Here is a 23,823-nt window from a genome sequence, read left to right as displayed (position 1 = left end):
GAGAAGTACATTTCTACATTTAAGAAAATATTTCAGAGGATTATGCTGATTTGAACAACATGCATTTATTGAATAAACTCCCTCAGTGTGTCCCAAAATAAAGAACCTCTGCAGGACTTCGCTCCTGTCCGATCACTGTCTGGTGAAAACTAGTGAGTGTCACGCAGTGCATCATGGTTAATGTATTTCAGGAGGTGTTATGAATCGCTGAGGACAGGAGAGGGTTCAGGAACCAGGAAAGAAGAAGAAGAAGAGGTCCAGGTATGCAGAGGGGTTTCATGTAGAAGTGGCAGTTCTGCATCTTAGCAGACATCTACCTTTTCCACAGATCCAGAGAGTGGAAGAATCACCTCTGATGTGAACAGTAGAAGACCAGCAAAGAGAGAGGACCTGCATCGTCCACAGGGGGCACCAACATCAACATCAAAACAAACAGAAGCAAACACATCTCTGTGGGGTTCAGACAGCATTTATTCCAAAGACAAAAGTCTCTTAAAAAGCAGCCCTTTTTCTAAAAACCAAAAACATCGTTTCAATAAATCAAAGTGTTTCTGACGTCGAGGGACAGTTTCAAGATTCTGTCAAAACAAAACTTTAGATTTCATTTCAACAAACTCCTCAGAGCTCCTTCAGTCGTTATAGTAAAAATTTACATCAACGGAAATGACCAAGGTGAGTCAGTTTAGGTGAAATGTTCCTTTAAATCATCAGCCTGAACTAACAGCTCTCAGTGCATCAACAGAGTCAGTCATGTCAGTCATGTGATCACATGGTCACATGATCAGACGTGATGAATACGTATGAATAAATAATAAAGAGAAAGTCCTTCATCGATAAGGCCAGATTTTCTGTTCCCTTAACCATGAAGCTGCAACCTAACATGAGCTAACGTGCTAACGAGCTAATGAGCTACACTAAAGCACATCAGAAGAAGAAGTGAGGGATCAAACTTGTACAAAGCTTTGGTGTTTGGTGGTCACTGAATGTGAGATGAAGTATCCTGATGCTAACAGGATGTTAACTGAAAATAAATAACATGAGATCAATCAGAGGAGCTGCCTGTCAATCATTTTCCATCAGATAATAAAAAAATTAAAACAAACAAACATGGCGTCTGAATGTAAACAGTTATTTAAACATTTGTTTAACTCTGACATTTCCTTTCTTACAGTTTCAACAAGATGCACGGTGAGGTTCAAGGTTTTACGAGTAAAATATAAAAACATTAACTGGTGACGAAATGATTCTGCAGGATGACGACGACTGTCTGTGATTTTGACACAGAAAACTTGTAGTTTTGATCTCATTGATCAGATTTTTATACCTCTGATGCTAAAATGAAAATCAGTATGTTCTTGGCTAAAATGTTAAGAACCGCTTAAAACATGTCAGGAATACAAAACTAAAATGTGGGAAGTGTGTAAAGGGATTGGAGTGATCCAGCAAACCTTCTACTTTCTTAATAAACATCAGATTCTACGACGGAGTGAGACGTCCTGCTCGAAGTTTAACATCTCTGCAGGGGGAAAAAAACTAAAATTAATGAGAGCAACTTTTTCTTTCTTTACATAAACGTTATGCATCATCTTCATCAAACTATGGCTTCTTCTTCTTCTTCTTCTTCTTCTTCTTCACGTGACCCTCCCTTTGATTGACAGCTTGTGCATCAGGTGTGTTCATGGCTTTATTTTCCTCTCCTGCGTGTCCCTCATCATGTGACTGAGTTTAAAATATTCATCTGCTCTAATCTCTGCAGATTAATCTCAGACGCCTCAGCTCTGACCTTTGACCCCCACAGATATGCTGATGTCCGTCATGAAGGAAACTAAAGGTGTCAAGAAAGGAGAACAAACACACCTGTCTCAGAGTTGAGCCCCGCACCCATCTGCCTCTAAAAACAGGTGATGCGTCTTAGGAAAGTATGGTGTTAATATATACATTACAAGTTTCCAGGGTACAAGATTAAAAACAGGAGCAGTTACAGCCTGCAGCCACCAGGTGTCACCGGACTGCAGGGGGCAGATTTTAAAAAGACGTCCAGGTCTTCAATTTGAACAGCTGTCACTAAAAATCCTCCTCTGCCCGTCAGAGAGCACCAGGGACAGATATCTGGACTTTCTTTCTGGGATGATGTTATTTCACAGAGAGACAAAGAAGAAGTCTTTGATCTGAGGGCGATCCTCACAGTCTGGTACTCCTGAAGTCGGATTAGTGATCAGTTTAAAAAACAGATTCTCTGAAGACGCTGCAGCAGGAAGGAAACCTCTGTGTTGATGAAGCGAGGTGATCCCAGGCTGAAGGAGAGAGTTGCATTGTGGGTAAAAGCCATCAGCTGACTTGAGTTGGCCGTCTTCGCTCAAAGAAAAGGTGCGTTAGATATCGCTGATCTGAAGTGAGCGCAGCTTCAGCAGAGATCCCCGACAGAGTGAGAGGAAAGAGAGTCATGGAAGAATGAAATAAAAAGAAAGGTCCTGAGGAGGGATGATGGAGAGAAGATCCCGACTGAGACGTCAGGAGAGAGGAGAGAAAGGAGGCGTCCTGATCTTCAGGCTGAGCGAAGAACAAATAGTGTGTGTGTGTGTGTGTGTGTGTGTGTGTGTGTGTGTGTGTGTGTGTGTGTGTGTGTGTGTGTGTGTGTGTGTGTGTGTGAAATCTCCAGCTATGCGTGTGTGTTCAGTTATCAGCTGCAGTCGCAGAGCAGCAGTCCGGCCACTAGAGGGAGCAGGTTCAGCAGCAGGAGCCACAGAGTGAAGGCCAGACCTGGAGAGCCAGAGCACGGGTCTGAAACACACACAGAGACACACACAGAGACACACACACACACACACACACACACACACACACCACACACACACACACACACACACACACACACACACACACACACACACACACACAAATACACACACAGGTGAGATAATCTTCAGGTCCTCTCCTGTTCTTCCTTTAAAAACATCAGCTGAACATTTAAGTGTAAAATAAGGACGGTGATTCTGACCAATGGGGTTGCTCCTGGAGGCGTTGATGGGCGGGATCTGGTGTGGGAGGGGACAGTCGTCACAGAAGTCGGTGCAGGCAGGGCAGACCAGCACGCCGTTATAGACCCAGTCGTTGATCCGCACGCTCACACTCAGCAGCTGACCTCGCCGCACGCAGACGAACGAACGATCCTGAACGTACACCGTCAGGCCCTGAGCCGAGCACTGCACCTGCACACACACACACACACACACACGTTATATATCTGATTATGTGGGAACACTTTGAGTCTTCATCAGCAGCACCTTGTAGCAGCCCGAGCCCCAGTCCGGGTACGTCATCTTCCTCGTGCACTGCTCCATGACGAAGGCCGACTTCTGGTACAAACACACAGAGTCCGGACCGTACTGCTCAGCCCCGTAGTTCCTCCACCAGTCTGAACACACACAACACACAACACTACTTTTAAAATGTTTGTTTGTTGAATGGAGGTCTATGAAAGAGGAATAGAGACCCTGACGTTTTTTTAGCTCGGACCTTCTTCATGGAATGTTCCATTTGTTCTCAGAATTCTGACATCAGAGATGTCAAAATTCTAGAACACCTGCTGTTGCTCTCCATACAGACTGTTTTTCCTGCTAACACCTGATTGGTGGATACTACTCAGACTACAGACAGAGACCAGAACCCCAAATGTTCCTAACCTCTGTGTTCTTAATCTGCATGGCATGAGCATCAGTCTGAGCTGTGTGTTTACCTGGCTGGTTCTCGGTCACTCTGCAGTACGAGTTCCTCTGATACTCTCCGCTTAGGTGCCAACTGAACTCCTGACTGAACGGACAGAAATCAGCAATCTCCACTGCTCCACCGAAGAGGGACAGCTGATCATTGGAGACATCTGGGATCCTGTCAAAGTACTGACACAAACACATGAAAACATGAGAACCCGCTCATAGATGGTTTAGAGCGTCTCTGGTTTTTGTTTCTGTGTGGTGTACCTGGTACTCCAGCGGCAGATCCTGAGGATACTTCTGCAGGTTGCAGACAGCCACAGCCAGCTGGTCCTGTCTGCAGGTGAGCTGTAGAGGTGACGCTCGCACCGTGTCGCAGAACGGAGTCACAGGATGTCGCCTGTAACAACAACAACAATGACGTCACACACTTTTCTGTAATTTAAGGGTTAAATAAAGATAATAATGCAGGAAAATGAAACTCCAGTTATTCCGAGAAGCATCAAAACAAAAGAAGCTTTTTAGGGAAACTCTTAAGTGCAGAACAGAGTCGTCCTGCAGCAGGAAATGCTACGTCTTCTGCAAGTTGACATTAAATCTTATCACAAATCATTTAAATGAATCTAAACTGATAATAAAATGGAGGCGATGTTATAAAGACAGTGACCTCTGCTTCTGTCTGTCCATCCAGAACTTGCAGCTCTTCATGACAAAGTCACAGCCGAGGCCGCGGCCCCAGTCCAGCCTCTGAGCCAGGCTGTAGTTGGCTCGGTACCAGCCGCTGTCCTCCATGATGGCGAGCGTGAGCCGGGAGAACACGCGGTTCTGAGTGTGCGATCCCGTCATGGCCTCGTTCTGATGGAGGGAGGAGAACAAGTGATGTGAACGATAACGTTTCTCCTTTAAAGACATATCTAAGTGTGAGTGTGTGTGTGCTGACCTCCAGGAGTCTCTTCTCCCAGTGGTTCAGCTCGGTCCCCGTCCCGCCCTGGTTCTCCAGCTCCATCCCCTCCAGGATAGGGCAGTTAAAGTGTCTCCTGGCCTCCTCCTGCAGACGGAGAGAGGAGCACAGATCAAACATGATCCACAGTCTGAGATCCAGCATCAGAAACAGGAAGTGGGATAAAAACATGAATGAGACGCAGAGACGAGTTTCTCACCACGACTCGAGGAGTGACCAGGACGTGGACCTGGTGTCGGACCATCACTCCTCCTCTGATGTCCCACAGTCTGCTCACCCTCCTGATCACTGCATCACTCCACTGATACAGACCCAGACTGACAGACACACACAGACACACAAACATACACACACACAGATTTATGTGCGATGAACCAGCAGTCAGTAGAGACTCTCAGAGGTTTTGTTGTTAATCCGTCCTCACCTCTCGTTGAAGGCGGGCAGGCCGCTGGTGAAACGAGGCGTCAGAGGTTTTCCTTCATCGTCGTGATAAAAGGCAAACAGACCGGCTGAGAACCCCTGGTGGACAGAAGAGGAACAGCACTTAGAAGAAAGCACACACATCCACACAAATCATCTGCATACTCTCTTTAATATATACTCAAATCTTGGGACTGCAGCTCAAAGGTCATGTGACTGTGTAACTCTTGAATATCTGACTTCATATCTATAAACCTGCAGAGCTCTGAGGTTATGAGATGTATGTTGTAGATTTGTATTTTTTAGATCTATCTGAACAGGATCATGAAAACAAAGAGCTCAGGTGTCTCCCAGCAGGACGGCTGTTTCCAGACGGTTAATCCTCTTCATCATAAACTCTGGGATTAACTCAGAAAGTGTGAACAGTAAACAAAAAGTGAAAGCAGGTCTTCTCCGAGCGGACAACAAAGATCAGGTTTCAAATAAATCTGTCTGTTTATAAAGAGACACAAAGAAGGACGAGTCTTCACCGACCAGAGCGTGGATGATCTCGTGTTTGACGGTGGAGAGCATCCCTTCAAACTCCTGAGGCTGAGACGAGATCATGGCGGGGCACAGGTTGGCATAGCCCGCTATAGGTCTGAAACACACACGAACACGCATGAACACACACTAAGCAGGAATCAGAGCTGAATCAAGCAGAAATGTTTTATTGGGTGTGATGCAGACGATGCACAGATTTATATCCGTGTTAATCTTTCTGATATCTGAACTCTGGCTGCCCACAAAACTGGATTTTTTTAATCCGTTCGAAAACTAAAAAACAAAACCAGACAGCTGATGAAACACTCTGAAATATCAGAGCATAAATAAATCAGGGCTTTCAAAGCTAACGTATTAATAAGGCAAACACGTTCTGTGATTCAGACCCTCAGCCCTGTCAGAAATCAGGGAGATACAAAACTCCCTGAGCAGATAAGGACAAAGAAACCGTTAATATACAGTATTCTATAACGATTAAAATTGCACAATTTTAAAGGTGAATATAAACATGATTAATGGTGATTGAAATAATTATATGCTTAACAGCCCAAAAATAAAAGCGTGTGTCAAAGATCTGACTCTGTGTGTTCCTCCTCCTCCTCACCTGTCCAGCTCGGCCTCCAGCTGGCAGTACGCTGCGTAGGCCACAATGTTCTCCTGTCCGCAGCGCTCCGTAGTGATGCCACTGACGTAGAGCACAAAGTCGGAACCCTCCACACCAGGGCCATCTGGAGGTCCTGAGGGGCCACACGACTTCCCTGACTCACTACACACCTTACATTGCTGCAAGAGAAAAACAAGGTGAGAGCCGGCGGAGAAATGAAACATATGGGAACCTGCAGTTCTTCCAGTGTCCACTACAGAAATAAACATGTTTACAGCCTGGTACAAAAACAGTTTGGGTCTCTATAGCTAATTTCTCTATTCATGACAACTGTACGGCTGAATTTATAATAGCACATCCTTCAGGATAATAATTAACGAGCTGCTAGCATGCTGTTAGCCCTCTTTGTGTCCCTCTCTCACCTGCAGGTGGTGCTGTGGCACAATGACAGGGCCGCAGCGTGTGACGTCTGCACAGGCGTCCTGGCAATAGCGGTGAGGGTCATCTCTCTTCCTCAGGTACTGGTTGGTTGCACATTGTCTAAGATTTGAAGGATAGATAAAAAAAAACATGAGGACAAAACACTGAACGAAACTTCAGAGTCCTGCAGCTCAAAAGAGCTGAAAGAGTTTCACAAAGATAGAAGGTCAGACGACAGCAGCAGGTTTGTGTTTGAGGGATCAGCATCCTCAGGTAAAACCAGACTCTGTGGACCGACCTCCAAGTCTCTCTTAAATCTTTTTTATAAATTTCTGACCATAAAATATTCCAGAGTTGGGATTCATGTCTCTCCCAGCTTGAAGTTTCCCCTGTTAGAGGGGAGGAGGGAGACTTAGGAGGCAGGACGGGAAGTAAGGACGCTGTGGTGGTCACTGTTTAATATTACAGGATATTTAAATGACGGTGAAGCAGAGTCTGACACAAAGACGACAGCTTCCTCTGCATATCAGCGCTGCGTGTGATTGGACTTATTCACAGACTGTAAAAGAACCTGCTGGGAGCACCGAGGAGGAAGAAGCAGCTTCATTAGGCCGACCAGTCTCATGATGTAAACGTCCTCACACCTGCATGCAGTAAGGTCTACCTGCTTTGTTCACACATCAGCTCGCCCAGTGAGTCTGAGCTCCAGCATGCAGCAGGAGTGTCTTACCTGACAGTGTTTGAGTTTCACTGGATTCACTTTTCATAACCTCCACACGTAAGAGACGACCTGATCTCACCTGCTGAGTAGAACTGGTCCGACTCTGCGTCTCACACTGAAGGCTCTCTGCAGGTAATCTATGGCCTGAGGAAACAGCTTATCCTGAGGACACACACACACACACACACACACACACACACACACACACACACACACACACACACACACACACACACACACACACACACACACACACACACACACACACACACCGCTGTTACAGTCTGAAACACCTCTGACCACGTCCATCACCTCGCCCCCTAACAGTGTTTTGTAGGTGAACTGATGTTCAAACATCACTACAGCATGAAAGGGCTTTAGCTTAGCAACAGAAGGCTAACTAAGAGTCTCTGCACATAAAGTCAACAAAAACTGTCCTTTTACGCCTGATCTGTGTCGTAGAGTGTGAGACAACTCGCACCGAGAGGTGATGGTTTTACAAGTCATTCCTTGATTTGTTTACAGCACATGAGAAAGTAAGCTGAAGGTGCATCATGCTCTGCCTCATTGTCCCTCTGATCGACAGTCAGATGAACAGAGGTGGATGATCTCTTCATCAGTAACTCTCACAAACTGTGCTCACAGCACTCTGTACGAGTCACATTCAGGTGTGCCTCACCTTCACAAGTCTCCTCTTGTCTGCAGGAAGTCTGTGGAGAGGAACAGAAAACTTAGTGAAGTCACAGAGAGGAACGACTGCTGAATAATTCATCCTCTGCTGCAGCACTCACAGGTCCACGCTGTAGTCATAGATGATCTTGATCTTCAGCTGGAGGTTTTCAGGTGAGCTTCTTTTGGTCAGACGCTCAGACTTCAGGTGAACATGATGGACCACCTGAGAGGAGACAGAAAGAGAACACAGACATTCAGACTTTATTCACAGAGCTCTCCTGACTCAGGCAAGTAAACAATAAACTTTAACAACAGGAAGGTTATCGTGTTTAGTTTGTGATGATCAGTCTGTGTAGCATCATTCTGAGGATGTGTTTCATACTAATGTTTACAGACAGACAGGTGTTTCTGTTCTACCTTCATTCATTTACTGTAGAGAGTGTTGAAATAAAAACTTAAAGCTCATAAAGTTGAATATCTCTCTCTTTTAAATCCGGCATTTTAAATTTGCCTAAAACATATTTTCCTTTCAGATGCTGCAACTTAAATCTTGTAAAACCTGTTATTCAAACTCTCTTTATTTTTTAAAACCAATGTTTCACGTGTGTTTCATGTATCAGCACAATTTTATACATTTTATTTGAATATTTACTCCTTTCATTTTCTCACGTTGCGCATCTACCTGATAAAGACAGAGCATGGTTGATACACCAACATTATAACTCAAATGTGTCTGTTTTTGAACTCTTCTTAGTTTAAAAATATATTTTTAACTTTATTTTGAGTGAATGTGTTTTCATACCCTGACTGACGTGAGGTTACATGCAGTAGCAGACTGTAATGAAGTAAATTTACCTGTGATTTGAACTTAAATACATGTTTTGAATATGATTTTGGGAGGGACAAGCCGTTTTTCTATTACATTTTAAAGACAAATATCATACTTTTGACAATTATTTTTGAAATACTGAAGTATTTCAAGAGCAAATATCCCAGGACTTTAACTTTTATGTATTGTAGTAATAATTGATCAGGTCGATCTATACTTTGACTCAAGAAATGAAGCTGAAAAATTAGGATGTCCCTTCTTTTAAGAAGAAATTACCAATGTGTTACATATGGAAAAGATCCGACACAATGTTTCTCTCAACTCTGCAGCCTTTGACAAGATGTGGCAACCATTTCTGTCTTACCTATCGAGAATGACCTAAAGTCGCTATATATCCGTGTTGGTTTTTGTGATGTACCAATACTTCATTAGAAATGTATAATGATGTATCTTGTTAGAACAGGTTTTCCCTTGTTTACTTTTTTTATTTTTATTTTTGTAGGTGTGTATGTGTAAATGTGTACTTGTCTGTCTTTGCCCACCTCTGTATTTTTTCTGTAGTTGTGTTACTTGTCTATACACTGAAAATCTATAAATTAAATCTATAAAAAAGAAAAGAAATGAAGCTGTGTATTTTGTCCACCACTGGTTACGTGTCTTGTATTAATAATAATAGTAATAATAAATACATATCCGCGTAACTTCTGCCTTTACTTAAAACTGATAAATGCAGACCCACTATTTAATGATATGTTTTTATATTCTTTGTTGTTGTTATTGTTGTTTTCTGTTTTTATAATAACAAAGTGTAAGAAATAAAGTATCCTCTTTTTGAGGTTCTTTCCAGATTCATTGGAGAGGTACTAAAACTATATATTTTACACTACATATCAATATTCACTCATAAAAAGAATGATGGAAGGATGTGGGATAATTCTTTCGTTGTTTAAAAGCAGTTCAATATATAGTTATATAGTTTATTATACAGTCTATGGTTTAAATTCAAATCTACGTTTCGAGACTTTTATTCTGAAGAAACCCGGAAGTGTGGTTGAGCTTGTTGCTAGGGGGAACCCAGGCAAAAGATGAGCTGTTCCATTGAATAAAATAAATCTCTGTAAATCAGTTTATATTTGTCTTTAAAAACTAAACATTAAGTTCAAAGCGAATAAACACAGTTAATATTATCAAAAATAAATAGTGTCATCTTCGCCTGTTGGATTTATTGCTAACTGTAAGGCAAATCTCTACATGAAGCTAACTCAACATGCTAAGGTTTTTATATTAGACGCCTTTAAAATAAATGTAAATAATATTTAAAATCATGACAGAACCTGGGCAGTCTCTGGAAAGTGACACACTGTATATTTTGCTGTAAACACTCCTTACAGGAGGAACTTTATCGAGTTTCACATGCAGATTAAAACAGTTAGTTAGCCTGCTAGTTAGCCTAGCTCCTCCTGTCATAACGCTGCAGCACAGATAGCCTCGTTAGCATGGACCACAGACTGTATGGAGTCTTCGGCGACATAGACTCATCCGGACTCATCAGGACTGACCGGGACTCATCAGGTCTGACCAGGACTCACCTCGTCGGGACCGGGGACTCGGTGTCTGCACGCCCCATGGCAGCTCACCGACACAGCCAGGACGGAGAGGACGAGGGCAGGGCCAAGGATCCAGGACACGGACGGCTTGCCCTCCCCGTTCAGCCTCGGCTCCATCCTCTGCCCGGCCCGACGAGCGGAGCTCCGCAGCCCGAAGTCAACAGAACCTCCGCCGGTCCGGTCCGCTCGGTACTGGGTTCATTCATCGCTCGGAGGGTGAATCAGGACATGTTATCGTTCCGCGGGAATGTCTGACATCCTGGTTAATCCGGGAAATGATGACAGCAGTGATGGAGAAAACACCGGCCGGTAAACGGGAGGGATCTGCCTGACAGCTGGTCCCGATTTGTCCCGGTTTGTTGCTCGGAGTCAGCTGGAGAGAAACCGGCGCTCCGAAGATCGTCTGTAAGAGTGATGAGCCACTCAGTCAGTAAAACCGAGGACGATTTACAGTTTAAGGAACAGTAACTGGAAATACAAAGATCGTTTGTTAACATGAGCAGTCACTCAGCGATAAAAGAAGTGGAGGGTTTTTGTTCCCGTTATTGTGTCTGAATAAATATAAAAATGATTACTACTGCAATAACCACTCCTTTACAACAACAACAACAACAAAAACAACAACAACAATAACAACAAAAACAACAACAACAACAACAATAACAACAATAATAATAATACAAATAATAAAACAACAACAATAAGAATAATAATTATCAGCACAATATAATTATCTTGTAGAATTACAACATTATGTTTCTTGTTTTTTTTAAACTGTATCTTTATTTGGAATGGACACGTAGATACAACAGTATCGCAACATTAGTAAAAGTAAAAACAAAAGTCCTTCCAGTTTTGTTTGTTTTGAGTGAGCCATCCTGGAATAAGAGTCCAAAGAAGGTAAGGTCATAGACCATGGATCAGATTTTGTTCATCCATTATGTGTTCTCACTTCTCTGATAACTTAAATTTCCCAGCAATTGTGAAAAAGAAACAATAATAGTGGACACACAATGACCTCTTATGGACAGACCTGACAATTTGCTCAGGATAAACTCTGCCAGATAAGGCTCACTTATTCACTTAAAAAGAACTCTGTTACAGCTTAATTAAAGATAGAACAGTGTACATGGAACTATGAACAAGAACAAGGGTGGTCACCTGCCGCTGCTGTCAAAAAATCGTCAATAACCAGACAGAAATTAAATAAACAAATTACAAAACAACATGTTTTGTCAAACTGAATCATCATGTGCACAGTATAAGCATATTATGGGAACAAGTTAACTATCTTGTGCACAGGAGTTTTTATCTTGTGAGAACAAGTTATTATCTGCTACACACAGGTTGTAATCTTGTGCACAAGATAATATTGAAAAAAAAACCATTACTATTTGGGACTTACTGGACTCAGCACAGTAACAATACTTGTAATAACAATGACCATATTTTTTGTTAAAAGAACAATATGAAAAAAGAGGTTACAAAGGGAAATAAATAAACACACATTTAATATCTGGTAATCAGTAAAACAGCAAAAAGACAATTGTAATGCAAGTTGAGTCTTTGTGTTTCTTGATAAAATTAGAGGTCTGTTTCTTATTATCTGTATCAAATATCAATCAGTTTGTGCTGCTTCCGTTTTCTAGTACTAACACAATAACAACAATATATCCATTTGGGTACAGTCTGCTAACAAACCTGAAAACAATGTTTACCATAATAAAATACCACAGAATGTAACCCTATTTATTTATTTACTTATTTTATTTTATTTATTTATTTATTCATTCATGTTTCATGATTCATCCTGAACATTTCACCCTCTGTGTCTGTGTCTGATGTTGGTTCTCACACTGTGTTACAGACAGACAACAAACCTGATTAAGCTCACAGACAGACAGACGAGCTGAATGTGATTAGAGATGGACGGTTCAGTTTAACTGAGTAATGAAAAACTCTCTGGTGGTTAAAGGAGCGATGAAAGCTGCTCTGTCTCTCATCTGATCACCTTCATTCTTCTTCTGATGCTTCCTTCTTTGACTCTGGTCATTCAGTGAAACTTCATTATGATCATACTTAATCAGTTTCAGCATGTAATGCTTTAAGTTTATGAGTAGTGAGTAAACGTCCATCCATTCAGTAAGTGTACAGCTAATCCAGGTCAGTGGGGGAGGGGGCGAAGTTAACAGAGGGTTAACTGAGGGTTAACTGAGTGTTAACAGAGATGGACCACAGTGACCGATTAGATGGATCAGAAGACCTAAGGAGCAGGTCTTTAGACTGTGGGAGGAAGCCGGAGTATCTGTGAGACAACCGTGATAACCACTGTGCCGCCGTGCCATCTAAACACCCTTTGTTTAATAGAAGTTAGCTCTAGTTTTAACTCTGCTGATCAAGCTAAAGCAAAATTTTCAACTAATATCATGCTCTTAATAACTCTACATGTTGATGTTATACCGCCCCCTACAGGCCACTCACATGTAATACAAACAAAATCACTCATCAGGGAGGTAGAAATAGAAGGTGTGATTCAAATTAATAATCTAAGTAATGTATGATAAAATAATTTTTTTGTGTCTAAATAGACCTTAAGTAACTGAATAATGTACGTCTTTACGGGGGCGGGTTCAAGGAGCAGCTATGGGGTGGCATGGGCCCTTCCCAAAATTACTTCACTGTGATTGGCTGTTTCCCCGGTCAGAGGCGGGACTTGCGTTCCCACTTTCTAGGTTGTAAACAGGCTGCTAAAAGCTTTGATGAAATCTTAATACAGAACATTTTATTTTGTTTGTAGTTAAAACATCAACTTTGAGAGACAGACTTTCTTTTTGAGTCCTTAAACTATTAAGATAAGATAAGATAAGATAAGACAAGATAAGACAAGATATTCCTTTACTCGTCCCACAACAGGGAAATTCTAGTGTCAAAGTAGCAAAGTAGACAGTGCAAAAAAAGCATGGAGGGTAGATATTTCTTAGTTAAGTTATTCGTAAAGTAAAAAGGTTTAATGTTAAATTAAAAATTATTTCACTTCATGTCACGTTAAAGCTCCTGTGAGGAACTTTTGGTGTTGATTTTGGCACCCCCTGTGGACAAAGAAAGCCCTCTTGCCTCTTGGATTATCAGTCCTCTTCCTGATGGTCTGGTTTGCATTTTTAGCTCATATAGAGAAACTGTATGTCTCATAACCGGGTACAATGTGTCACCGGGGCTTTAATGTTAGAGGTTAAAGGATTTGTGATTTGCAGAGACAGAAATAGTGAATAAACGCTCCTCAGACATGTGTGTGACACTCAGACATTCAGACATACTCCAGCCCACCCTGACATGAGTCAGTGCCCTCTTTGGGCCGACCTGGTGGAAAAGTCAGCACACGCCTCTGCTCCGTCAGCAGTTTGTTGGTTTCTTTTGTATCCCAGTATCTGATTCTTGAGTGGTGTTCTCTGTAAAAGTCCAGAGATATATTTATCATGTTTGTGTTCAGGGATCAGTTCAGCAGCTTCGTCTTTTATAATCATCATAAGCAGGCGTTTCTCCTCATTTTTCTCTGTGTTGTGGTCTCTGACAGAGAGAGAGTAAGTCCGTCCTGTCTCCTAAACCACAGGCTTATTAAAGTGCTGTTAACCACCACGACTCATTCAGGCCTATTTCAACTCCAACCCAAAACTTTAAAGACATTGTTGTAAACTTTTAGTGGTTTCAGTTTCTCTTTCATTGAGTCTCTGACGTTGGAAACTCAACTTTTAATTGTTGTTTGAGAAAGAATGTGAGCTTTATAAAGCCACCAATTTACTCTGAACAAGGGACCGGTATTAAAAATTCTAACATATCTGTTTCAGTTTTTATGCTAGAGGTATGAAAAAGCATTTGAGATTAAAGAAAAAAAAGATTTTCTTACCAAGATGAAGAGCAGATCACTTCATACCTGTTTGAACTGTAAGCATCATGCTTCAGTTGGAAAGTCTGAACTCAGCCTAAAGACAAGGTGAAAGCTTCTCTGACATCGTTCCTTTAAATCTAATGAGACACAACCTGATCACTGTATCATCTTATACTAGACATATTATAACATATCGTAACCTAAGCCAACATATCCTAACTTATATGGTATGGAAATGTAACATAACATAACGTTACCTTTCGTATGGTTACATAGCATAACGTAACGTCACTACATGTATCATTTATATTGCAACATGATGTATCGTTTTGTTTCGTATCATATTGTCTGTATTGTATCATCTGTATCATATCATATCGGAACGTAATGTAGCGCAGCCCAATGTAGCGTAGCATTTATAGTCTGTATCGTATTGTAACGTATCGTTTCGAAATATAATGTAACGTAATGTAAGGTAACGTAGCATATCATATCGTATGGCAACGTATTGTAACGTATAGTCTGTTTCATAATGTATCGTAACATTGTAATGTAAAATAATGTAACATATCATTATATCGTTACGTAAGGTAACGTAACATTAATGTAACGTAAGGTAATGTAGCATATCATATATCGGATTGTATGGAAATGGTAATGTATCGTATGGTAACATATGGTGACGTATCGAAATGTATCCTAACGCATCGTCTGTTTTGTAACGTAACGTATAGTAACATATTGTAACGTAAAAGAATGTAACGTAAAGTTCATATCAAATCCAACCTGACCTTCTTGTATTACATTGCATAGTATACATTGTATGGCCTCATGAGAGGCCCTGTAACACCACTTTAAATGTACAAACTGACTTTTAGACTTCATTTCAGAGCAGATAAAACCTGATCAGACAAACATCAGGACACACTGTTCCATCTTTCCCCTCAGAGTTTGAAGGTGTGTGTAATAACGGATGGAAGGAGACAGAAATGGAATAAAAACATCACTCATCGAAAACAGAAAACAAACTTTATTACAAAATGAAAAACAAACATTTGAGTCTCTGAGTTTTCCATCTCTTAGTGGTTTTCAGTGTTTGTGTTTCACGCTGGTTGGAAAAATATTTCTGGTCTCTGGATCCTCAGCCTTTCAGATTATCAGTTCTTTGGAAGGCTTTTCCAGTTTTGGCATCTTTTCATCAACACTGAATAAAGTTAAGTGCATGTTTGAGTACACGACCCATAAGGCTGACCTTATCATTAAAAAAGGAAAACTCAATGGATCCAAGGACTGGTCAGACAAACACATTTCACAGGACGGGAAGCTCTCCTCTGTTTACTCAGAGAAGTCGGTTACAGGAAAAAAGCAAACAGTAGCAATTAGAAAATAACGGAGACCAGCTCCAACAAATGAAAATCCTCAGACAACAAAAGTTAAATGTTCATCTCTGCCTGCAGAACTCCGACTGATGCTCTGAAGATTTCTGTTTCTCCGTCTCACGTCTGACTGAAGTGTCACGTTCCGGTTGGTTCTGTCCTCTCGGGTCTTCAGGTTAAACGTTCAGAACGTCTCAGAAGAAACCAAAGTTCTTCCTGTATCTGTGTGATGGCGGATCGTGCAGCCAGATTATCACCGGTGTTATCTTAATAGCCGTGCGTTGCTAAAGGGACGGTGATGGATCAGACTGAAATACTCCTGCTGTGGTCAGATAGTGTTAGGGACTGTGGTTCATGACGGTCATGTCCCCCAGAGGATGCACTGAACAGAGTTTGGTGATTCTCTGACGTTTCTTTACGTTGGCTTTAAGAACTTCCTAAAATGGGCTCAACAACCTTGATCCCATTGATTACCATCTAACAAAGGTTAATGCCTCGGAGCGATGAGCACCTTTTCCGGGCTTCAGGTGTTCAGCAAGTAGCTATCAAGGACTTCCTGTTTTCATGCATCACCTTTGACTTCAGTCAGACAGAGACTTGCAAAGTGAGAATGGAGTAAAGACCTCTCCCAGTTGATTATTAGTGACACTTGCATGCAAGATATCTGTCTTTATGCAGACATTCATTGATGTGAAATCATTCTTCAATGACTGCAGAGGTGTTACAGGGTTACAGGTTGCCCTCCGCACAGAGTTTACTACTCTGAAGCGACACAGAGCCTGTGGTGTATGCATGCTTTGTACAACTTAGGTTTTAGGTTTTAGGTTTGGGGTTTAGGCCTTTTAGTTATCGTGCTGGTGTCACTGGAGCTGAGGTCAGGGGATCACCAAAGTCAGTCATGATCACTATCCAGGGTCCAGGAGCGTCTCTGCACAATTTCCTGGAAATCGGTCCCTTATTTTGAAAATATTCAGTCTGAGTTGTGCGACAAACTTGTTGCCAGTGTAGCTAGAAGTGGTACACTCCATTAAGAGGGGTCAGCTTCGTGGTATCGCATTATTCCCCTCCAAAGATAAGTCTGAGGGCCACTTAGAGTCACTTATTGTCCCTTTGGAAACACTGAAGCGATCACACAGACGTGTAACACAGCCAGCAACAGGATGGTTCGACGGGGTCCACTGTTTACACCACAGAACCAGTGTGCACCAGAGAATCATGGGAAACCTCTGGGCCTCCTCTATCTGAGTCTTGTAGAGGAGTCTGCAAAGAGGAAGAGGGCGAAGGCGACGAAGCAGCAGTGCTGAAGGAAGGACTCTGATTCCTGTCTGGAGTTCCTGAGTCCTTTTCCATCTCCCCGTTCCCCTCTGTGTTAGTGTCTAACCTCAGATCTTCTTCCTCTTCGTCATCCTCCTGCACTCCTCCCTCCTCCTCCTCCTGCTGTAGGACGTTGAAGCGCTCCACCACACAGTGGGCTGTCAGTCGGGCCTCCGGGTCGTGATCCCAGCACTCAGTAACGGTGGAGCAGAAGACGCTCATCCCCTGGAGGACAGAAAATTGAGTTAGACATCTGATATATAAATAGCATAGACGTGAGACTCTCCGGTCTCTACCAGACCTGATGCTCCATCCACGCTGAGGGGATGTCCGGCCGTCCTCGGTCCCTCAGCACCAGGTCTCTCATGCTGTCCACACAGGGCTGCTCACAGACCTTGGAGCCAAACGCCGGCTCATAGCTCTTCACCTCTGCACACACACATCAGACATTTTATATACACCCACATACTGTATGTTTCTATACGACTGCAGAAACTGTGTGGTGAACAATGTAAGAACAAATCCTGAGACTTACAGCCTGGTAGCATCTCTCAGCTGGTTGTTTCCCTTTCAGGCTAACACCTTTACTGTTATGGTGCATTTGCTTTGATCGCTTTGCTCATTTTATCGGAGTGTTGTTGAGAAATTTCAGTCCAGATCAACTTCAACCAGAGCTGAATGAAAAGTCAGGAGATCACCAAACTTTCTAGAGTTCATAATCAAGGGATAACAAGTGTTTGCACCAAAGATAGTTCCAATCCATCTTGCAGAAGTGGAGGTATGACATGAAACCTTTGACCTGTTTAAGAGATCAGGTGTATTTTGACAGTCTGTCCATTATTTGCAGAGATATTTCACTCAACATCTAAAAACCACACCTTCTCTTTGGAGAATCAGCATTTTGCTAGATAGACCCATGGAAGAGCTCTTACCACCGATGGCCTGACAGCGAGAAGCCATCTCCCAGAGGACCAGAGCCATGGAGTAAACATCCATCTGTTTAAAGGCCTCAAGGTCTTCCAGGTTCACCCTGGACTCGAGGACCTCAGGAGCCATGTAGCGAGCCGTTCCCACCTGGACGACACCACAGAGTCAACTTTAACAACCAAAACATCAAACGCACGTTCTGCTCTTTGATAGATTACTATGGCTGAACCACTAAAAGTGAGATGTTAACCTGTCCACTGTTGGCGAAGTCATCAGCCGTCAAGGAGAGGTCCAATCGTAACGCCAGACCAAAGTCACACAGAGCGCACTCCCTCCTGTTCTTCACCACGATGTTACTGCTCTTCAGGTCCCGATGAGCAACTGGAACCTGCAGAGACAAAGGCAATGAGCAACGTGAGCAACGTGAGCAACATGAGCCATGCGAGCAACGCGAGCAACGTGAGCAAATCATGCAACTCAAACCACCTCAGCAGGATCAGAATCAAAACATCCAGACAGACATTGGTGAAGGTGCGTGGTTCTCCAATCTGACATGAGTGCTAAAGAAGAAGGTCAGTGATTATAAACAAACCTTCTTCCATTTTGCTCTTAGTGTTCGTGTTTGAGCCAGGTTTGGAAGCATGCAGAGAAACAGATTATTTTGAATGCTGCAGGATTCATTAGCATATACCTATGAACAGATATTAGCAGCAGACCTTTTAGTCTGCTCTGAATTATTGTAAACACTGAGCGAGCAGGACGGGAGGTCTGGTCCAGAAAACAATTAGCAACAGAAAAAGCCCTGACATGTTGGCCTTCGTCTCCACAGCCTTCATCTACATCAGATCATAGCTGATGAGTATAGGACCGTCCTCTCACGATGAAGACACTGGACTAAGATGAGCGGGCGGATTACCCTGTTAATCTCACTCAGTGATTACTTCATGTTCAAAGCTGTGAGCTTATTGAGTGACAGAGAGTGCATCAGAGTTTTTACCTGGTTCCACCTTCAGCGTGATGCTAGCTAAATTTAGTTAGCATAACAGTTCATACACTGAGCTCACCTTTGGAACCCCACTGGGAGTTGTGTCACTGTGGAGATGAGCTAATCCTCTAGCAATGCTCCCAGCAATGACAATGAGTTCCTTCCAGGTCAGGATGTTTGCGGTGAGGAAGTCCTGCAGGTTCCCTAAGCTGTGATAGGCCAAAACCAACCAGTACTTCCTGAGTGCGTGGCCAGGTGGGCCCCTCTCTACAGCTGCAAAGAATCGCACCACATTGTCATGCTCCAGTTTGGGGTCTGAGTAGATGGAGCACTCGTTTCTCCAGGAGGCATACTCTACGGCGGGAAACACTTTCACCGCCACCGTTTCATAGCTGCTGACTCCGCCCTTCACCCCCTCCAGAAGGCATCCCCTCCACACTTCTGCGAAGCGCCCCTTCCCCACCAGAGCCTCCAGCTTGATGGGCAGTGGTTCAGACATCTGCCAGGCTGTCATGTCACTGATGTTGTCGTTGTTGGGCACCTTGGCGTTAGACTCCTCCATTTCAGTCCCAGGACCGTTCATGCCTCCTCCTCCTCCACACGGCAGGTCGAAGGCCTGGTAGAGGTCCTGGGTGCGTTTGGTTGGCCAGTGAGGGCGTGCAGAAGGGCCGGGTTTGTCCGGCCGCCGTGTGCGGTAAAAGTAGAAGGCGGCTGTGGCAACCATGGCAACCAGGATGGGAGGACCAAACTGACCACGACCACCGGGATCACGTCTTTACTCTGCAGTTTAGAGAATCCTGCAGAACAGAATTACCGACATCAATCATCCATCCACGGATAAGTGTTAATAAGCCATAAATCCAGCTGTTTTATTTTGTCCCATGCATGGGTCAGGGTTCAACACTGAGTCTACACCATACAGTATTTGACCCTCCTTCATCCTTAGCCAGTCGTCCAATAATGTCCTTGTCGATGCAACAACATATTTTCTTTAGCTTTCAATCTACTCATCAGTGTAATTATTCCCCCTTACATCCACCCAAAAACCATCAACCCATCCGCTAACATCCTTCATCTGTCACTCATCTGTCCGTCTTACCGTTGGCTCCCTTGTCAAAGATGAGCTTGTCGTTGCACTCCTGCTCTTATGGCAGCCACACACCATCATGTCCCCATCTTCAGCAGGCTGTGGGAACATGTGACACTCTTTGGAGGTGAAGTTACGCAGCAGTGCTGGGTCAACGCCCTCTAGTGGCAGGGATGGGTCATGACACATGGTGTGAACCGTCATTGTGTCGTTGGTCTTTCTCCTGAAAGAAGAGAATCACTTGATTAGATAAGTCTCGCACAGCTTTTTAAGTTAATGAGCCTGACACTGTGAAGCAGGAATTTAGATTTAGATACAAAAGGAGCGCCCATTCATCTGTTAGTGTTGAGTCTCAGCTTCACAGTAAACAGTGCGTTCCACAGAGGCTTCACTCTGGCTTCCTTCAGCGGTATGAACCAGAAACAGAAACTGATGTTCTTGTAATTAACGGGTCTTAAGTTTGCTGAAATAACAACATCATAATGCAGATTAGTCAAAAGTCAAAAGTCAAGCTTTATCAGGTCTGTCCTCAAGAGGAGAAGAAAAATACTTTTACAATGTTTGTTTGTTGAATGGAGGTCTAGGAAAGAGGATTAGAGACACTTGTTGTTAGAGACACACTGTTTTTTTAGGTCTGACCTTCTTCACGGAATTTCCATTTGTTCTCAGAATTCTGACATGAAAGACAGAATTCTTTCCAAGCTTTGTCAGGTCTGTCCTCAAGAGGAGAAGAAAACTACTTTTACAATGTTTGTGTGTTGAATGGAGGTGGGATCCATCAGTTCTGATCCTGTGTTCCAGGAAGTCAGGAAATCTAAACTCTGATTGTCTTTAGTGACATCATCAAGCAGATTTGTGTCTCAGTGTAAATGTTTGACCTAGAACAGATTGTTAGCTGCTCTTCATGCAGATATCTGTTTATAGAGAGAAAGAAATCCTCCTCAGATTAACAACCATGGGAGCCAGGATGTCATTACACTGGACTGAGATGGTGTTCTGCTGTTTCTCCAAAGCCTCCTGGTTGATGCTGAACGTAGCTTTTATTTGGCTAACTGATAGTTGCAGAGAGCAGTAAGTTTGCAGACAGTCTGAGCTGCTCCATGTCAACTTTGACCTGAATGAACCAGCGTTTTCCTCTCCTCTCTTTCTTCTCCATGCTCCTTCTTATCACTGGTTTCCTGCAGCTATCTGGGAGGGGCTGGCAGGCCGACATGAACAGGAAATGAGAGGGGAGCAGCGAGGGGGATCCCAGCGTCGCTCTGCTATCCAAACAAAAGCCCAGCTCAGCAGAAAGTCTGAAGAAAGTGATGCCAGCTGAGTCTATGAACGCTCTGACAGCTTTGATGCCTCAGAGGTCGACGTGCTCTCCTCAGCTTTACCTCCTCAGCTTTGAAATCAAGAATGAATAACTGCAGTCACATGTTGTTCCTGCAACAGTAGCGGGTGGAGAGCAGTGACTCCAGGATGTTTCATAGTGCTGATCGACAACATATTGAAGCAGCTTAGCTGTATTGAGCCGGACTCTGCTGGCTCAGTGGATCCAGCTGAAGGAAAACAATGAGCGTGTCTGACTGCACGTTGAGATCTCAGCATTTCTGAGGGACTCCAAAGGCTTCAGGACATACTGTTTTATTTCTGCTCTTTATATGAGAAGAAGACAGAGTGGGCCCTAAATCTCAGAGACAGGACCAGACTGAAGACTGAACTCAGCACAAACCAGACTCAGACTGCTGCAGGTCATTTACTGTACTGAAGACATCATTAAGATGTGGATCACTGTTTATAAACCCGAAGGACCAAGACCGTGAACCTTTACCTGCTCACTTCTAAACCTGAAGGTCCAAGACCCAGAACCTTTACTTGCTCACTTCCTGTAGTTACCGCTTATTATCTCTCTGACATGACTTTAAAGTAAACAAACGTGAATTTAGAGTAAAAAAACGTGACTGACAAGAAACAAACATGACTTTAGAGAAAACAAACATGACTTTAGAGTAAACAAACATGACTGACAAGAAAACAAACGTGACTTTAGAGTAAACAAACATGACTTCAGAACAAACAAGCATGACTTATGAGTAAACAAACGTGACTTTAAAGTAAACAAATGTGACTTTAGAGTAAACAAACGTGACTTACGAGAAAAGAAACGTGACTTTTGAGTAAACAAACGTGACTTTAGAGTAAACAAATGTCAGTTCAGAATAATATAAACGTGACTTTTGAGTAAACAAACTCAACTTCAGAGTTAACAAACGTGACTTCAGAGTAAACAAACGTGACTTTAGAGGAAACAGATGAGACTTTAGAGTAAACAAACGTGACTGACAAGAAAACAAACGTGGCTGACAAGAAAACAAACGTGACTTTAGAGTAAACAAACATGACTTCAGAATAAACAAACATGACTTAGGAGGTAAACAAACATAACTTTAAAGTAAACAAATGTGACTTTTGAGTAAATAAATGTCACTTCAGAATAAATAATCGTGACTTTTGAGTAAACAAACTCAACTTCAGAGTTAACAAACGTGACTTTAGAGTAAACAAACTCAACTTCAGAGTTAACAACATGACTTTAGAGTTAACAAACTTGACTTTAGAATAAACAAAAGTGACTTTTGAGCAAACAGATGAGACTTTAGAGTAATCAACGTGACATTAAAGTGAAAAAACATGACTTTAGAGTAAACAAACACTGACTTTTAGCCTTCAATGTGCCTCCTGGTTGGACGCCTCCGTCATCCTATCAGGTCACAGTTCAAGATATAAAAAATCACAAATTATCTGAGGTTACAGCAAACATGATGTGTTGCACCAAAATAACTCACGTAACAGACTTTAAACCATAGAAAGAGACTTTCTAAGGATTGGACGGATATGAGGTCACAGCAAGCTCTGATATTTGACCTCTGACCTCAGGCTGAGTCCATGTTTCTGCCACAGTTTGATCTTTCCCTCTGAGCATTCCTCAGATATTATATTAAAATGCTTCCAGCTATGACTGTGTTTGGCACAGAGACATAAAATAAAGAACTCAGTCACAGAATAATCATGATAAGTCCTGTCAGGTTTAATCCACTCACCATATAGCGATGCAGATCTCCTCACTTACGCTGCAGAAGGAGGACAGGGAGCAGTTACTCATGCAGACGCTGTCTTTACACAACGGACTGGATGACTCGCACCACCTACACAGGTTGGTGCTCATGTGGCTGAAGGCGTGGGACAACAACAGGAGGACCTGCAGGGGACAGAAGAAGAGTTAGAGAAAGATGATCGAGCAGCTAAAACGACAAACTGGTGTCTGGTGAATTATTTTTAAAAGCCCTCATAGAGCTCCCCCTGCTGGCTGTCTGTAGTATATGTCATAAGCCCGCCCCCTCCATGTTAATAGATGGGACATGGGTCAAAGTGTAAAATCAAGCACAGGTCAAATAAATGTTTGTCAAACATAGTTTCTGTCATTATAGTTAGTTCTTATCTTAGTTATTCAAAACTCCACATGTGAAATATGCCAACTTTTGTTGTTGGGTGTTTTATTTTTATTTTGTACAACAGGAGGAGACGGAGACACGTCTTCTATCTTCATAAAAACAGTCAGTGGTGTAAATGTGTTCCAGCTCTGCCTGAGGGCGACTGACTGTAGAGCAGGGTCTAGGTGTGGTTAGCTAACGAAGATTAGCAACATAATGTGTTAGCATGAAGCTTCTTGAACCCTGAATTCAGACAAAGGTGAACACAAAACATACCTGTATCTTATT

The 23,823-nt window shown here is 42.7% G+C and overlaps 2 protein-coding genes across 2 annotated transcripts in view; both read right to left on the bottom strand.

The window, feature by feature from the left end:
- Positions 1 to 451: 451 nt before the first annotated feature.
- On the bottom strand, positions 452 to 11,051 carry lmln (leishmanolysin-like (metallopeptidase M8 family)). Its single transcript, XM_034694603.1, has 16 exons — positions 10,470 to 11,051; positions 8,171 to 8,274; positions 8,059 to 8,089; positions 7,459 to 7,541; positions 6,661 to 6,778; positions 6,239 to 6,417; positions 5,626 to 5,731; positions 5,096 to 5,190; positions 4,871 to 4,988; positions 4,651 to 4,758; positions 4,378 to 4,565; positions 3,978 to 4,110; positions 3,737 to 3,896; positions 3,285 to 3,415; positions 2,999 to 3,209; positions 452 to 2,781 (listed from the first exon to the last, which is right to left on the bottom strand). The coding sequence occupies exons 1-16, from the start codon at positions 10,602 to 10,604 to the stop codon at positions 2,681 to 2,683; spliced, it is 2,001 nt and encodes a 666-aa protein (XP_034550494.1). The 5' UTR covers positions 10,605 to 11,051; the 3' UTR covers positions 452 to 2,680.
- Positions 11,052 to 15,377: 4,326 nt separating this feature from the next.
- The window catches only part of tgfbr2l (transforming growth factor beta receptor-like), a 15,512-nt gene continuing 7,066 nt past the window's right edge, over positions 15,378 to 23,823 (bottom strand). Inside the window, 9 exon segments of the mRNA XM_034693271.1 lie at positions 15,378 to 17,285; positions 17,362 to 17,489; positions 17,993 to 18,134; positions 18,238 to 18,375; positions 19,052 to 19,716; positions 19,719 to 19,769; positions 20,072 to 20,119; positions 20,122 to 20,282; positions 23,146 to 23,303. Coding sequence (XP_034549162.1) covers positions 16,929 to 17,285; positions 17,362 to 17,489; positions 17,993 to 18,134; positions 18,238 to 18,375; positions 19,052 to 19,716; positions 19,719 to 19,769; positions 20,072 to 20,119; positions 20,122 to 20,282; positions 23,146 to 23,303 — 1,848 coding nt within the window. The 3' untranslated portion in view covers positions 15,378 to 16,928.

This window comes from Notolabrus celidotus, chromosome 10 (genome assembly GCF_009762535.1).
Source record: "Notolabrus celidotus isolate fNotCel1 chromosome 10, fNotCel1.pri, whole genome shotgun sequence".
Lineage (NCBI taxonomy): Eukaryota > Metazoa > Chordata > Actinopteri > Labriformes > Labridae > Notolabrus > Notolabrus celidotus.
Note: the sequence above shows the minus strand (reverse complement) of the source record. Positions and strands in the feature narration are given on the sequence as shown.

Coding starts and splice junctions, on each gene's coding strand:
- lmln (XM_034694603.1), bottom strand. CDS start 10,604: ATGGAGCCGAGGCTGAACGGGGAGGGCAAGCCGTCCGTGTCCTGGATC. Junction 5,732..6,238: donor CTGGAGGCCGAGCTGGACAG/GTGAGGAGGAGG, acceptor TGTGTGTTTCAG/ACCTATAGCGGGCTATGCCA. Junction 4,111..4,377: donor ATGGACAGACAGAAGCAGAG/GTCACTGTCTTT, acceptor TTGTTGTTACAG/GCGACATCCTGTGACTCCGT.